This window comes from Diadema antillarum, unplaced genomic scaffold, assembly GCF_040938485.1.
Source record: "Diadema antillarum isolate AM-2024a unplaced genomic scaffold, OU_Dant_1.0 scf00000057, whole genome shotgun sequence".
Classification (NCBI taxonomy): domain Eukaryota; kingdom Metazoa; phylum Echinodermata; class Echinoidea; order Diadematoida; family Diadematidae; genus Diadema; species Diadema antillarum.
Genome location: NW_027270946.1, coordinates 2,021,039 through 2,038,944, shown reverse-complemented (window position 1 = coordinate 2,038,944; position 17,906 = coordinate 2,021,039). Strand labels below are relative to the sequence as shown.

The 17,906-nt window shown below is 39.6% G+C and overlaps 1 protein-coding gene across 1 annotated transcript in view; it reads right to left on the bottom strand.

Annotated features, from left to right (window-relative positions):
- Positions 1 to 4,206: 4,206 nt before the first annotated feature.
- Positions 4,207 to 17,906, bottom strand: part of LOC139715921 (43 kDa receptor-associated protein of the synapse-like) — a 108,097-nt gene continuing 94,397 nt past the window's right edge. Inside the window, exons 3-6 of the mRNA XM_071627473.1 lie at positions 7,796 to 7,918; positions 7,165 to 7,218; positions 5,653 to 5,852; positions 4,207 to 4,291 (exon numbers count right to left, since the gene is read on the bottom strand). Coding sequence (XP_071483574.1) covers positions 4,207 to 4,291; positions 5,653 to 5,852; positions 7,165 to 7,218; positions 7,796 to 7,918 — 462 coding nt within the window. The remainder of the gene's footprint in view (positions 4,292 to 5,652; positions 5,853 to 7,164; positions 7,219 to 7,795; positions 7,919 to 17,906) is intronic.

The window sequence follows — 17,906 nt, the reverse complement described above, 5'->3', positions numbered from 1 at the left end:
TAATGTCTAGTAGGTACTCCAGGTAGATCCACAGTTCCGTTGTAGTATTAAAGCAAGGTCGAGGAGAGAGTGTATGTCGACGATATACATACATGTATGCCCATCCCTTCAACTTTCCATGTAGGATAAGCTCCATCCCTTCCAAGTAGACCGGATTACTATAACACATTCAAATTTATGTGATGCTTCTTCCTTTCTGACGTAACGACCTATGCAACTAACTGTACTTTAAAACACACACACACACACACACACACACACACACACACACACACACACACACAAGTGCCATAATTGGAGTCCAGTTTGCATATACTGTATAAGTTGTTGCTGTGTCGGGCAAACTTCGGGTAAGGTTACAGATTGGCAAAAAGAAGGACACCAGAGAAGTGGTTTCATATAATTATGTTTTCATACCACTATTGTCTTCATTATGATTTAATTCACATATTGATCATGTTACATGAAAGAGCTTATTGAGCAACCAGAGACGAAATAAAGCGCAAAGGTAAACCATGTGATTTTATATTTTGAGTCAATCTTTTTAATCCTGTCAACATTTACCACCATGTAACAACACCGCTATCTCTTTTCCTGGGTACCTCAACAGAGTATAACATAAATACTAATACTATTGGAAATAAGACACAATACAATGCGTGAAATGAATCAATTATTAACTCAAATTGAGAAGTCAATTCATAACCCATACTTCAACATTCCTACACTATACGTATGCAGATTTCGCTGGTGAAGACACGGGCAAACTTCTTGGATACAATATTGTCAGCTCCGGTCGCGTGGGACCGGGGGTTGACAAAATCAATGATTACAATCTCGCTTCAGCAAGATAATCAATGACGCATTCATGACGTCATAATATCTGTCTGGTTCCCTGACAAACCAGCGGATGCATCATTGCTGTCACTTTAAAAACGACTCAATTTTGTGCGGTGACAATTTAGTGCTAGATAATGTCTAAGTGAGTGAATACTGATGGCGACAAGAGAGCGATTTAAGAAATCCGTCTTATTTCAAGGTGTATATTAGATGAACAAAGCTCATTGCAGTGCCATTAACAATTTACCTGTCATAATGTTCATTCTTCATCGTAATGAATTTAAACACACACGCTGAAATAGCTAAGTGTCGGTGTTGAAAATAATCAGTGCAGTAAATAATTATGACGTCAGAGAAAGGAGCAGGGGTGATCAAGGGGTACCTGGGGGTTAAGCTTTAATCGTATACGTGAGAGGTTTTATCGAAAGTTGTTGGTTGTTGTGTAACTGTTGAAAACATGATATTCTTAGGCCAAATTATATTAGACGCATCACGATTTAATTTGAAGGCAATTGCAAAGGAATAAATAAATCGAAATTCGCGTTTTCTTCTTTTGTCTAATTTGATCATCCAGCAACATAACATTGAACTGTCTACCACTACATAAGGAAAAGCTACAAAGCAACATACCCAATCGCCATCGTCTAAGTATTAAAGAAGACAAAACAAAGATTCAAATATGGCAAGATGTGACAAAGTTCGAAATTCCTTTTACCGCCTTGTGCAAATGCATTCAGAAAACAGATGTGACGACAGAGATAAAGTAATATTCGTATTCTTAAGGTCTTTTAGAACACCCTTCATATTCCTCTGGGTAAAACGGGTTAACTTTTGTGCTTTGAGTGTATCAAAATAAAGACAGGAGTTCGCATTTGTAGAATATCTCTCGAACTTGTCAATGGTTTACGATCATTGTTGCATAAAGTGGTGACATTATACGACAAAAACATCTTTAATATCAGTGTCATGATATTGAATGTTGCATTTCCGGGCTGTGTTCACCATTATACCATACAGTTTGAGCAACAGCAAGTGGCAATACGAGACTTCCAATGCACACGTGGTAGTTGAAATACCAATGATATACTGTAGATATCATACGAGATACAATATTTCAAGACCGGAACATGTTAAGCCGGAAAATTTAATACTGCAGTGTATAGCCCTCTTAAGATTCTTCCATTAATCTATTTCTTTTTCTCTTATCTATTTTTTAAAGACCAAAATCTTACGGTACAACTTTAGATGGGAAAATTGCGATATGAAGTCATTTTACTTTCTCTGAATGCTGAAAATCATCTTTCTATATAACAAACAAATACTAGAAGCTCTTTCAGATGACAGATTTTGCTCTTTCCTTGAATCGAACGTAATATCTCCATATCAAACTGCAGTTATGCTGAAATGAACACAATTCCAATTCAGAATCCTCCCAAATATAATTGGCTACTACCGTAAAATGCAACACGTAAAAACGTCAAAAACAGAGTTTTTGAACAATGTCACGTGGATATTGATGTCGTTTTTGAGGGCCCAAACTATGGCGGCAAAATAATCATGCAAGAGCCCACTGACAATAAATATTCTGCGTATACTATGCACGTGTTCATTAACCTTCACTGTATACTATAGTAACATTTGCAATCCCCTGCGTTAGTGTAAAATCTAACTAAATGCGATTTCATCGTCATACTAGCAACTTCCTACTACTAATACATCATTAATGCATGGTGCGATCTAATGCAATTCTATCCACTCGGGCATGTCGGGTAAATAATATTATGCATACAGTGTATTATGATACAGTTGTGTATAAAATATGTTCCTTTCAATTTACACTTTAGATACATTTCTTTGTACAATATCTTGCAATCGTAATGACATTCATCATAGGCGAAGCATGACATGAAAATGACCCATAGTTAGGAAATTTACATGATAATAACAATAATTAGAAACCCTTCACATATCATATGCTGTTGTGCACACTCACACATTAATTAGAGCTAAGTTTTGTGCCACTGAGTACACGCAATTCATACATATTCTATACATGCAATGAAATTCTATGAGCGACTTCGAAGTGCTATCGATGGAAAATCCAATAGAACGTCCCAAGAATTTATCGTGCAACGCCACAATAATAGTATCCTTATATCACAGCTGTGCAGAATTGCCTGTTTGACTATCAGAGAAGATCGAAATGGCGTTAACTCACTGTCATCCCGTTATACAGCTACCATTGTCGATCTAAAAAGCTGGGAGCTGTGTCAAACCATATGCGTGAAATCTAACTATGCCTTATGGTACGATGATACGTAATGTAGGGATACTCCAGTCGCGATTTCAGCACGTTGTGACTAGGAAGAGAGCCTTTGTTGGTATGTATAAACAGTTTGTGGCAGTTGCAACAAAACCTCTCATGTGATTCTTTTGCCACATTGCTCTTGTTCTTTGAAAATTATCACGCTAGTATACCGATTTCTATATTGCGTTGGGTTAATCATGGAAACATATAATACTGCGAATTATAACTTGGTTTTTGTGTTACGTTTGAAAGACTTCATGTGCACCACTGAGACCACAACAACTTTGGCATTGCAGTCTTGTCACTTTTTTAAGCTCATGCAGTCTATTGTCTACTGCGATTGTGTTGCTTTGTTTCTATATTGAAGATATAGGCATATATATATATATATACATATATATATATATATATCCTAATAGAATAAGGCTATTGTCTACTGTTAGAGTGTTACTTTGTTTCTCACTTGCTTTTATTTGCATGCAAAACACGATCTTGCTTTTATTTGAAGAGCGAAGGAAAAATTCTAAAAACAAAGTTTGCATTGAAAGTATGATACATATAGTTCTTGTTGTTTAAAGTCACTCAGTTAATATCATGTCAAGATGTTCAAATGGCAAGGAGAATAAAACGTGATGTTCTATTAGCGATTCACACGTCGTGATGTAAAACATACGAAGATTTTTATTCTTCAAGTATTATTCTTTCTCGCGCGCTTAAACACAAGAGATCTGGTGGCGACAATAACGGAGAAATGCTCCCCACACACAGAAGGCGTGTATATATCTTGTATATAGGGCAAACTAAAGTAGCACCAAGGTCTTTTGGGACAAGATGTTAGATCAGCTTAAGACACAAGTTGACACAAAGACATAGTTGCACCGCCTCCTTCTTCGTCAACTTACGATAATAACTGCGATCAGTACATTGGTTACTTGATAAACACTACAAGATCAATTTGGTCCTGTAGTATGTACTAGTACACGGATAAGGCTTGAATGCGTACGTGCGTGTGTGCGTGATTGTGTGCGTGCGTGCGTGCGATATGTGGCAAAGTTCGACTAGACGGAAACGGGAGTTGACAAATGAGCCGTTTTCTTGCAATTTGGGCAGCCTCGCGTCTTGAAGGTACTGTTCTCCACACACCTGTACAAGAAAAGAGAGAAGTGAAACCAAAGATTAATCGGGAAGGATATCCGTAAGTTAAAAACAGTTTGGCCTTGTAATGTCTGTTTCGCCGTTTTTAGTGAAACATGAAATACTGGGAGAAATTTCGTTACCCTGCTCAACATTCTGGTTAATTTCTTCCGTCTTTATGCATCTCAACTCATTCAACTTTCGACTGTAAATCACTATTGAAAATATAATGGTTTCAATTTCTTCTGAATTTTCCAACTGTCATGTCTCGTATCGTAATTGGATGCTGTCCAAAACCGTTTCCAAGAGCCAAATTACGAACGCAGGAAAGACAACAGAAAACAAAGAAATATCAACCAAGAGACAAGCCCTCATGACTAAACCATCCCTTCCCGAAAAAGAAGGTTACAAACAAACAAAAAGAAAGGAATATTCTGGTTACAATTATCACTGGTAAAAAAAGTCACTAACGAGGGTGACAGCTGTCTACTATCAAGAGCCAACCTTAGGGCCTGGTCACACATTATGCCGAGACCGGTCGCTGACCTCCAGCAACCAAACATTACAGGCGACCATCGACAACCAATCGGCGACCAAAGCCCTAAACTTTTGATTGGCGACTGGTTGCTGACAGGTTACCGACCGGTTTGCCAACCAGTTGCCGAACAACTTGCAAACCATTTGATGACCGGTTATAGAGCGCTTTGCGAACATTTCACGACGGCAACAACAACAACAACAACAACAACAACAAAAATGATGATGATGAGCAGGCGACTGCTTGCAGAAAGGTTTGCAAATGGTCGGCAAATTGAAGGCTACTTATGAAGACTACTAGAAATTGGCCGCCGATTGGTCGCTGATTTCCATGTGGGGCGCGGCAACAATTACCACAGGATTACAAATGTGTAAGTCCGTGGACGCAGACACTCTAGAAAAATGGTTTTTAGTAGTAATTGGTGTGCATGTCATCTGGTTAGCAACCACTTGGCAAAAAGTCGGCCATCGGCAACTGGTTGACGACCAAATCTTTTGCCAAGGGCCAGAAGTCACTGCAGACCAGTTCTAAAGAGGTTAGCAACCAGTCAGCGACCGGTTGCCGACCTTCTTACCACCAATTACAGGAAAAAAAATCAATAACAAATTTTTGCTGACAAGTTTGATCGGCAACAGGTTCTCGATGCAGCATCGAAAACCTCTACCCGACCCAAACCGGTCGCCGACCACTGACATCCATATGCCGACTTTAAAATAGAAAAAGAAAAAAACTTTTTACAACCTGTGATGACCAACTGCTGACCAGTGATTTCAGTGGATGTAGAATGGTTGTCGACCAGTATTCGCTTATGTGTGACCAGGGCCGTACTCACCTCGTGTGAAATATGTGGAAACAGGTCAGGCTCTGTATGCTGTTCTCACGGTTGCCCATGACTTCGTGACAGACGCCGCAGTATAGCGCCATCTCTTGGAGGTACTGGTCAAAGCGACAAGCGTGCTGCTGTGCTGTTGTCATGTCGCCAATCGCCCGGTAGAGCGTGTGCAGCGTCCAGTTCGCCCTCAGCATGCACATCTAGACGATGTCGAAGGTGAAAATTCAATTTAATGAATTAAGAAAATTCTTATAGATATCTACAGACATGAAAAGTGAAAGAGACTATATTTCGTTATTTTCATACACGCGAAGACGACTCCCAATATATTTAAGAAGTAATGGATCTTATTCTAATTGACTTAATTAACCTAATTGCATTGCCAAGGTTGGCAATGTAAACACACCAAAATTAGGGCGGTATTTTTTTTTTAACCAGTATCCAGGGAGATACTTGTCTGCTACGTGCATCTCAAAAGGCAACAACAACAACAACAACGACGACGACGACGACGACGACGACAACAACAACAACAACAACAAAATCTAACAACAACGACGACGACGACGACAACAACAACAACAACAACAACAAAATCTCCCCAAATCAAGGAGGCTTTTATCATTCTCATGTTGGGACATGCAGAGAGATATTCACATTTTAAATGAGTCTTGGCAACTCTGCATTGGATGTCCGCCCCTTTCCTTGAATGACCATATCAAATCCTCTTGCATTACTCATTAAATTTCTCCAAGCAAGTACCGTTTAGATTCAGGCTACCTGTAAAAATCATCGATTGCTACTTTCCATCACTTTCAGGACTCTAGGCAGTGCCGCCGGGTAGGGCATAAACATGCTTAAAGGACAAGTCCACCTTCATATACATAAGGATTTAGAGAATGCAGCAATATTAGTAGAATACATCAGTGAAAGTTTGAGGAAAATTGGACAATCCGTTCAATAGTTACGAATATTTTAAGTATCTGCGCAGTCACTGCTGTAAGAGAAGACTACTACAGTGTGTGACGTCACATGCGTACAACTATATAAGGAAAATAAAAAGAGAATTTCACAAAACCTTTCTTTTTGAATAAAGTGCACATTTCTTCGACTTGCTACTGACGTATGTTAAGGGTAATATTATTCCCCCTGCCTTCTGAAAGAGAGAAGTCGAGTGTTCTTTTGTTATGCGAGAAAAATGGAAATATGTTGAATTTTCTTTATTCTTTCTTTATATCGTTGTACTCATGTGACATCACAAGCTATAGTAGTCTTTTCATCCAGCCGTGACTGAGCAGAAACTTCAAAAATTCATAACTTTTTAACGGATTGTCTGATTTTGCTCAAACTCTCACTGATGTGTTCTACTAATATTGCTGCATTCACTCAACCCATGATGTCTATGAAGGTGAACTTGTCCTTTAAGATGATTTTGTGACATGAAGACATAATGCAGTCTTGACAAACAACTACAGTTCTACACCTGTGAAAGACACTGTAAAAATTCGTCACCTTATTGCCGATACTCGTTGCTACCTCCATCGCTTTGTTGCAGAAATCGATCGCCTGTTAAAATGCAAAAACAAATATCAGTGGCTCATGAGAAAAAAAAAACCCAAACAAACTAGGCATTGAACATTTTTACACAAACAGGTTAAGCAACGAGGTATCATACATCTCCTTGACTTTACTGTAGCTTCTTACACATCACATGCAATATGACACTTACATTAGTGTTATCTAGATATTATGATGATTTATAAGATAGTCATTGTTATGCTGATGATTTCCGACACAAAAGCGCGGAGTGTAATTTGCACAACGATATAGGACCAACAGTAAGAAAGGAAAATCTTACAAGTGTAAACTATTTTGTAAACTGGAGTAAGTGGTTTTCTTTAAACTGCATGAGAAGTTCTAACGGGAAGATTAGAGGACCAATTTTAGCAAATTTCAAGAAATACCTCTGAGACGGTGGAGTGCAGAACATTATTAAACTTTAACACGGTATTATACTTATGGCCAAAAACAGTCCGTGAGAAAAAGAGATGCAGAATGATAGCAATCATAATAGCAACAGCAACATCACCACCAACGACACTAAACGCTGACGGAATATGATGATGATTTAAAGAGAGCTTACTTTTTCCGGTTGCTTCATGTGGATAAGAGCTTTGGTCATTCCAGCCAGCACCAGGATCTGTCCGTAGCGGTCACCAATGTCCGACATCAAGTTCAACGCCGACTCGTACCGCGGAAACGCCCTCTGTAGACGACAAAATGACAGAACGCAAGAACGGAACAATGAAAAGGGAGGAGATATCACTTGAGTTGTGCCTGAAGCCTGGGTCTTTGGCTGACGTCCAAATGTTACATTCCAAGATCATCTGTGTTTACGTTATCAAAACGATCTGGCAAATTATGATCCCTTCAGGCATACGGGTCGGTAGAAAAATGGAATGGAGACCCAGCGGGCCTCAGCCTCGCCGTTCTGTCGGCATGATAGAACCTCGATCATCGCCGAAGGGGACATTTACCGCCAAGTGCACATCTTCGCCGCGAACCTGGATCATGGCGAGATGCATACTCAATCTTCCATGATACTTTGGATTCAGTGTCATCAGTGCTTGATGCACGAGTTGAGTCATTAATATCAAGTCGGATTTAAGGAAGATTAAGAACGTTACGAAAAAAGAAAAACTTAGGCAGCAAAGTTTCAGGGTCGCACCACTATAACCATCCCACCCTTCCCCCTCTCGCTTACTTTTCTCTCCCTCCGCCCCGGCTTCATATCACTCTGAAACAGAAAAAAAAAATATCTCCAACAATAGAGCAGAAAAGATAAAAGTGTCGTGGGTTGTATCAACGTTGACAGAATACACCAGAAGCTTATCTTGACGAGTGAGAGCTTTCAAATATAGTTCCCTGGTTGGTATTCTAAAGGGTGATATCAAGTGGTGATACTAGATTATCGCATCCATGCTGCATGTAAACAACACCGTTAATACTATATATAGATTTATGGCGTCCCTTAAAGGGTTCAACGACAAGGGGGTAATGCCTGTATCAATTTCCTGTCAACCCATTTCTTGCTCTTCCTAAGTGTGTTTCACTGGGGCGGATGCTGGTAGGGAACATAAAACTAATTGCTGGGCTTGGAGAGAGCCGGGTTCTACGTTTGCAAACCGCTGTCGTGTTGTTGGCGTCGTTTTCTTAATCGTGTCCGAGCAGTGGTTGAGGCGGGCGCTCAGCGGGCCAGCTCAGGCAAGAATTCGTCTAGGCGACACGGGTCTGCGCGTGGTGTAAAAAGGTTATCGCAGTTGGGGGCGCTTCGCGTCGATATTACGCATCAGCCCAGAATGACAATCACATTGGGGCGAAGAAAGGCTCACCTTCCTTTGCTCATACGTAACACCAGTTTTCTGCTTTCCCACCTCCATCTTATTCTCGTTTCAAGTTTGCTTTAACGTGCACATTTATGGGTTGATGTTTCCTCTTTGATCTCTGTGGAACGAACATGTCGCTGGACCGACATAAGACGTAATTGTTTAGATGAATCACGAAAGGCAAAATTTCTGTACGCCCACGCGACTGACGAATATTCCATGGTCAATGATTAGATAAAAAACTGCAGTGATATAATCTGTGCCGGGTATTACTGAAAGCAAAATTGTACTACTCAAATGGTTATTATTCTTAAAGAAGAACCCAAAACCCACACATACAGCGTCGCTCGATAAGCAAAAATGAGTGGCAACGAATAGATAATGTCGCGTTTAATATTATACTCTCCCTGGTCGTCACACAATTACGCCGCATCAAAACAACACAGCCAAATAATACCTGCTCATGTCACTGCATGAGCTAGAACATTTTGTAGGCAGGTGAATGTGATGTACAAACTAAGAATTCTCTCTATATGAAAACTTGTATGGACAACACCATATTAGCTTTGTGTGTAATTTCCCGCTTTTGATGACACGGGGCAAAAGTCGTAATATTCGGTTAGCAATAATTGGTAGGTTGACGGACCAGTGACGCAAGCTGCCGCCAGCATAGTACCCTAATCTAGGCGCGGACACCTCTGGGAAGACGGGGGAGGAGAATCAATCAATTTGTTGTAGGCCACGGGAAGCCATTCCCAGGAGTCGCAGGTACACCAATTCCCGAAGGGGATGCTTATCCTCTGCATCCCTGATAGCATTCCTAGCGGGTTGTCGGTATGACTTTTACAACGTAAACATTCCCGCTCTTATTTCCCTCCTAGGAGACGTCCTTATCGGTATTATGTGCTGAAATGTCACACGAATGTGAGTGCAGCTGCTGGTTTGATTTCTTAGGATATGTGCAAAACATTCGTGTCACCTTGACGTACAACAATGACCGTGTAAAAGCGCTTGTACATACGTCTAAAAAATAGGACTGGAACGTAACATTAACAAAGCTTCTTCGAAAACCGAATTCACAGGTATTTAGACTGCGTTTAATCCTATATCATGTCTGTGACAATCAGCAAGACACATCCGTTTACACTATTCTAACTTACACAAGCACAGTGCGAAGTTTTGATAAGTGCTGTTCGAGACTACTGCCAGAGATGTTTCGTTTGGCCTTAATGAAGGGAGGAGCCCTCTGTTTAGACTTCTCTCCAGCAGAGATTGACTCTCACTGTCTTAGAACAGCATCCTCATTGTATAACAAATAAAGTAACCTCGCACATTTTGACACCTATCCGGAAAAAACAAGTTTTGAATTTAGTGACTGATATATTCACATCTACCTCTGATCAGTCCAAACAAACCTATTTCTTTAAGCAGTTACTGTCCTTTGTTTAATGTTAACAGTTTAATGATCCTTTCTTGCCGGCATTCAACATGTTACATCAACACAATACGTAAACTATACACACAAAAATCTGACGTAAGCAAATATCAGTTTTATCTATTCTATATGGTAGCCTACATGATACAGAATAGGAAAGCAATCTCACGCCGCTTCCCTTCGCTCAAGTATAAACACAGATCAGCAGATTAAGACAAAATAAACATATCCGTATATACAAACACACACACACACACACACACACACACACACACACACACACACACACACGTCTACAAACAGACAGCTACTATATAAATGACACAGTCCGACAGCCTGCACACTTGAATCGGAATTATTTAAAAAAAAAGAAATTGATGCGCCTTTGTTGAAATGCTTTTATCGTCATGCAGCAAACGTCCCACGTCCTATTTCCTTTGCCGTTCTAGCGCGGAAGCGCTCTTATTGGTCATGAAGGCACGCTGTTACGACAGGATTTGTATGCATGAAATGTGTCCTCTCTGACAAGACCTTTCGCGATTGCGCACGGCGGGACTTTGATGTACGTGCAGCACGATTGTTTTCTCAGCGGCGGCGCCTTGAACACCTTACGAACATGTTTTACTGAGAAGCTAGCATCCCCCCTTCGCTCCGGTGAAGTACGTACATTCGTTTGACATTTGAGCTGGCACACGACACACTGTTTTAAGCATTCTTTGTCGCGTGATTGCGATCCCCAGTCGTGACATTGGGACAAGGTTGGCGTGCGCTGACAGCATACGGGGATCGGAACGCCATTAAGTGTATCGCGAGATGCGCACACTGGGGGTGATCGTATACATCGTCTGAAATGAGACGTGTAAACTTGGCATCGCAGCATCGCTACCCCATCAAAGGATCTTACTCCTCTTTGCAAAGTCTTTTTCATTTCCACAAACTCTACTCTGAAGACGATGAGTAATATTTGAGTTTGAATAACACATAATGACGTCAGACGAAACTGCTTCCTGATCTTAAACAACAACGAAAAAAAAAATATGTTTAATTCCGTACGCAATTTCATACAGATATAGCTTTTAAAATGATTCATAATACTAATTACACAGTCAATCGAGAAAAAAAAAATACTGGAGAATGCGATGATGCCAGATGACTTATTTTGTTTGAGGGCACAGTGAACAAAAATGTATTCCCGTTTATTGACATGGACTAGTGAATTTGATACATTTCTCCCTATAGTTTATCAGACGAACGAAAGAGAAACGAAAATACTCATCTGCGTTGTGTAAGTGTGTCCACAAGCATAAATCTACGTTGCTGTTTTTTTTTTCCTTTCAAAAGGCAACTGCCAAAAAGTTAAGTAAAACACGGCTTCAAGGATGCGATTGACAACATAAGGTTTGGAAAAACTTTAATGTAGCAGCTGTGTGTACCGCGCTGCTGTCCGTCGTGTGCTAGGCCTTCTGGCAATCAGAGCTCGTTGAGAATGGCCGAGGAGGGGGGGGGGGGGTGGACAGAAGCACAAACAATGTCGAAAAGAATAAAGAAATGAACTCACGAGATAGAAGATAAACAGCAAGGGAAAGAGAAAAGGAAAACGGGGAAAGAAAGAAAAAAAGCGAAGTACAGAAGAAAAAGATATGAAAGCGATGAGAACAGAATGAAAACAACAGTAAGAAAATTGTGGGGGAGATAGAGAGAGAGGGAGAGAGGAAGAAAAAGATAGCAAAACTTCATCAAGCACACATTTTCATGGCCCATTTATTGTTTAACCTCTCTCCCCAGAAGCCGCCGCGCATGAAATTCTTGTTAAAAGAAGCGAAGAGGAATGCGAACGCAAATCGTTGCGCACACAAAGCAGGACATAAATTTTCATCTTCGCGTTGAACGTATCTCCGATATATCACAGCGTCGCTCTATGAAGTTATCAGCGATAATCCGATATCTCGGCGCATGGCAACGATCGCATCGCCTACTTTCGTCACCTGGACACCACCTGAACTGTATGGGAGTAATCGTGCCTGACAGCAAACACGCGCAGCTGACCATCGCAAATTGCCAATTAATATCGCCGATATAGGTCGCTGCTCTCTCTTCGTGTCACTTCCCCCAAGGGTACGAGACAGGTCAGGGGGTCCGGAGACCAGATCATGACATCGCGGCTCATCGCAAACTGGACCTGGATCTTGACGACGTTGGGGCGTACCGATGTCATACCACGAGACGCCCCAGTGGAGCTCGATCAGATGATAATTCGGTAGATTTGCCTCACATAACGCATCAAGAGGGCAAGAAAATTCCTCATCAAAATGACACAATACTTTGGAGACAATACATTTCGAAGCACACATTACGCATCTGTTGGCAGATACGGGTATAAATCATATGAAGTATTTTATCTCTCCATCTATCTATCTATCTATCTATCTATCTATCTATCTATCTATCTATACCTATCGAGATATATATATCCATATATATATATATATATATATATATATATATATATATAAACATATTTATATATTTATATAACCCATATATATATATATATTACATTATATATTTATATATATATCATATATTTTGAATATACGTGTGTGTGTGTTTGTGCGTATGTATGATATGTATAAATGTCTGTACTGTTCTGCAAGTTACATGACGTATTTGACTTGATTGCTTTTTGTCTTACGGTGGATTCTCGTTTAAACGGGATTAGACATTTCTATATCACGCCTGTGACGTGCAAGTGAAGATAGTAAAGATTAGGTATTAAACTCTGACAATCTGAATAATCTCTTCGTCTTGCGGGTCTTCATTTACACACAGAAAAAACAACAAGAGCACTTCAATAGAATGGCATATTTACAAGAGTGATTAGGCGATAAAAGTCTCTGGAATATAGTATTGATAACATGCGATACGTATAGAGAGATATGATATTGTAGATAAAGGGCACAAGCTCGCAGGCTTACACTGCAAGATACAGTAATCACGTCTTTCAACGGGGTTTATTTACGGCGAAAAGTATTTTCGTCACTTCGCTCATGCACACACTTTTAGTACGACTTGCCATCTCAAAACGAGATCAAAGCATCGGATAAACATCGCCGACACATATCTGTTTTAAAGCTATCAGCACTGAGTGTGATAGGAGAATAAAAAGAGAAATAGAGACAAAAATAACTGAGAAAAGAGAGAATGGTGTTTTCCATAATATAGCACAAAGGTAGGAATACAGTCAACATGTACCGTGAAAGACATATCAGAGGCTTATACATGTATAGATATGTGTGTGTGTGTGTGTGTGTGTGTGTGTGTGTGTGTGTGTGTGTGTGTGTGTGTGTGTGTGTGTGTGTGTGTGTGTGTGTGTGTGTGTGTGTGTGTGTGTGTGTGTGTGTATGTGTGTGTGTATGTATGTGTGTGTGTGTGTGCTTGTGTGTGTGCACGCACTTTCAAACAACTAGATGGCTAGAGCATACTTTGGTAGATGCTAAGAACCGTATTGATAAACATTCGAAAGAAATGCTGAAAACGTTTTTTTTTCCCTAATTACTTCTCCCTTGTTATTTAACTTGAAAGAGAAGGTCTGAATACATACAGCTTAACGTCCTTAATACAGATAGAGATGATGTCATTCTGATTATTGAATAAAGAGGAAAATTCAGAGGCATTTGTGAACTACCCAGCTTCCCATGAAAGTAGAAACTAAATAGCGCCCTCTACTTTTTTTTGAGGCTTTATCGAAACCACGCAGGTGTAATTGCCCGAATTAGGTCAATAAGACATTAATCACATGGATTACTTTCACAAGTGCAGCAAATAGGGGCAATGGGTGTGGTTGAAAACAGTGAGTCGAAGATAGACGGCATTACCTGGAAATCTTGTAAGAAATGTTCAAACTTCTCGACAGAAAACTTACGAACTAGCCGCAGCATGAGTGTATTCTTTTTTTTTTTAATCTCTTCAGTCACCTTTAAAAGACGTATTTATACTCGTAAGGCCTAATCAATCGGCTCCACATTTGAAAACAAAATTATGACAAAATTATACTAAAAGCCCCTGGTCTCTCCATGGTCCTGAACAACCACACGCACGCCTCTTGCAAGCTACAATTCAGCCGCTGTAACGTGATCATGACGACTGTTATAACGTGTTGATAGGTCAGCATGTGAAGGCTACTGAATTGAAATCCAAATGGATCTTCACCTCGCCAAAAATTATGTTCAATCTCGATCATATTTATGCTAGAGCTGTTTTTCTCGTTTTCACTGCTTTCACTCAAAACATACCGCTAACAAGATCTCATCTACGTTTGAAACCTGTTGCGTGGTTTGTGGCGCCTAGAGGCCTGTATATGACTAGTAAACGCAGATTTTCGTCTCTTGACTTTGTATAGATGCACTTCACAACCATGTCAAGAAAATAAATATGGAAGCATTATTCCGCACATTGGTAGACTTAAGTTCGCCATACGTACGTGACAGCCTTGTTAAGTGTGAACGACTGATATGCACTTCTTGGCAAACTAGCCAGGCAAGCCTATTACTGCAGTGCAGGCAATGCCACGGAAGATGAAATTTAAGCGAAGTGAGACGAGGGCGAACCACGTCGGGCAATTCACGAAGGTTCGTCGCGCCATTTCATCTGGCTGCTATAGTGTCGTCTGCCTAGACGAACGAGTGGCTGATTCACGGCGTATACAGCATGTTACCTCACAAAAGAACATTACTCAAACTTTCACTACCATACTAAAAACACTAGAAACATCAAAATTGCCTGACTTCCAGAAGCGAACTATGGTAGTTACATGGATAGATTGATGAATAAACAGATAGGTACATGATATGGCAAGAAAAATAGAAATGAGGATCCGAAATTGCTGAAAGCAGACGAGGAGAAAATCAAATTCATTCACGGTTAATTTTGTGTTTCGAATGATGTTAAAATTGATATGCATACAGCGGAACTATGTATACAGTAATCTAGTGCTTTGTTGTTCACTTTATGCAATATGACATACATAGCCGAAACCAGGCGATGGGAAACCATTATTGTAATGGGGAATGGAGGAGAAAAAGGAGAAGACAGAGAAATTGATAACAAATAAATATTACATTATTATGAAGAGGAGAAAGACACATGAATTAAAAAAGAACAAGAACTAAAACTAAAGACAGATACACGCTTTGAAAGATAGATAGATACATATACACATACATACATACATAAATACATACATACATACATACACATATACATACATACATACATACAGCGAGAGAAAGAGAGGAGAGGAGAATATAAACACGCCACACACCCAATACAATTTATCACATAAAACATGTATATAAAAACTGAGGCTAGAACACATTATCCGGTCTAATTTGCGACCTGTTGTTGAATTTTCACTGTTCGTCATTTATTAGGTGATCCGAGTATCCTCTCGGATCACCTATTGTATCTGTACGGATTCTTTCTTCTTCTTCTTCTTCTTCTTTCTTTATTTCTCCCCAAAAGTTGTGCAGAGGTTAGCTCAGAAAGTGCTATGTCTATCAAGTTCAAACTTATACCATGTATGTATCGTGTCCCAAAGACGGCAATCGAACTAAAATCAAAGTGATCAGTCGACCGTGACGTCACTATGACGTCATTATATGAAAACACATTCTCAATCATATCTCATTAATGGAATGAAGTTTTTCAATGAAATTTACGTCACAGATATTTCAAGTTATGCGCATTTTACTCATATTCTCAAAATTCACATTTTCTCTTGATACGTGCGCGTACGCGCGCGTTGAAATATTTGTATGCTCAAATCGAGCTCAAATTTTTTTTGCACACGTTTCAGACCATTTGGAGCATTTTTTGAAAAATTGAAAAAATCGGACGGACGCGTACGCGCGCGCGCATATACGCACGCACAGCTCATATGCAATAGAAATTTTCAGTTTTTTCACACGGATCGGATGTCCAAAATGTCAAGGAATATTTCTATCAAGTTTCAAGTCGATCCGACTCAATATGACGTCATACGGGCCCGTCAAATTCAAAATTCCGCGCGTGCGTCAATGGGGATACACAGTGCAACTATGCCAAAAAACCGCCAATTTTAAATCGGATTTTACTCGTCAGGATGGACGGTGACCCCCCATTTTCTTGATATATTCTAAAAGCTGATGAGTTGTACATGTCATTTCATGGGTTGGCGATACTGAAAAAATGATTAAAACATATCACATTTCTTAATAAAGTAAACAAAGTAAATTTTCAAAATGACGTCATCAAATTTCAAATTCACTCGAGCGTATCTCACTTAAATTTCGCCAATTTTCACCCAGATTTCAGTATGTTGTAGCTTATGAAATCTTCTTTCATTAATGTACAAACAACATTATGATTGGATAACGTCATCACCTCGTAAAAATGGATTGAAAGTATCCTTGTAAAATTTGACCAGTTTACGTGTTATCTCTATGGGAGAGCAGTTTTTCTGGCAGTGAAAATTGACATGACTATCTTTTTCGAGCACTAGCTCACTTATGCTTCGGTGAATTTTTGCCAGATTTTAGTATGTTGTAGCTGAGACTTTGGGCTATCGTAAATGTGCCCTCCATTTTTTCATACGACGTCGGCATCACGTCGAAAAATTTGGTTGAAAATTGCATGTGGCTTCGATGCAGCGTCATTTTGCTTAATACACAGGGCCTATGGAGCATGAAATAGGTCATTGCATAGCGCATCCGACTCGTAATCCTAAGGTCCCTGGTTCGATGCTCACCCCTGCCAGTTGTTTTTAAATTTTTTAAACACTATTTTTTCTTCTTTTTCTTTAGTTAGTCTTAATCTCCTTTCCTAACTTTATCTTTTTCTGATTTTTTTCATGCTTCTCCTTCAAATTTCTATAAAAATAACATAATTTTTTCTTTATTTTTCTTTCTTTCTACTACTTTCTGTGCAATAGATGAACAACAACAATGGCTATTAATCCCATATTTTGCACATGTTTTGTTCATGTCACGTACATTATTTCATAAAATAACAATTACTTGATCGGACACCATCTTGGGTATGTAAATTAGGGTGAAAGGTCATAAATGTTTCATCCTGTATCTTGGTGAATACATGTCCTATCTCTCCCATATTTTGCACACGCAAAGACCATGTTACAAGAATCATTTCACAAAATAACCACTTTTTGCTCAGATGCCATCATGTCTGTGAAAAGTGCGGTCAAAGGTCATATATTCTTCTTTCTGTATCTTCATTATTGATTTTGAAATGCAGTATTGCAGTATTGGTTTTGAAATGCAGAAATAAAAACTGAACTGAACTGAACTGAATTATGACGTGTTATCTCTATGGGAGTGCAGTTTTTCTGCAAATGAAATTTGACATGACTATCTTTTTCGAGCAATAGCTCACTTATG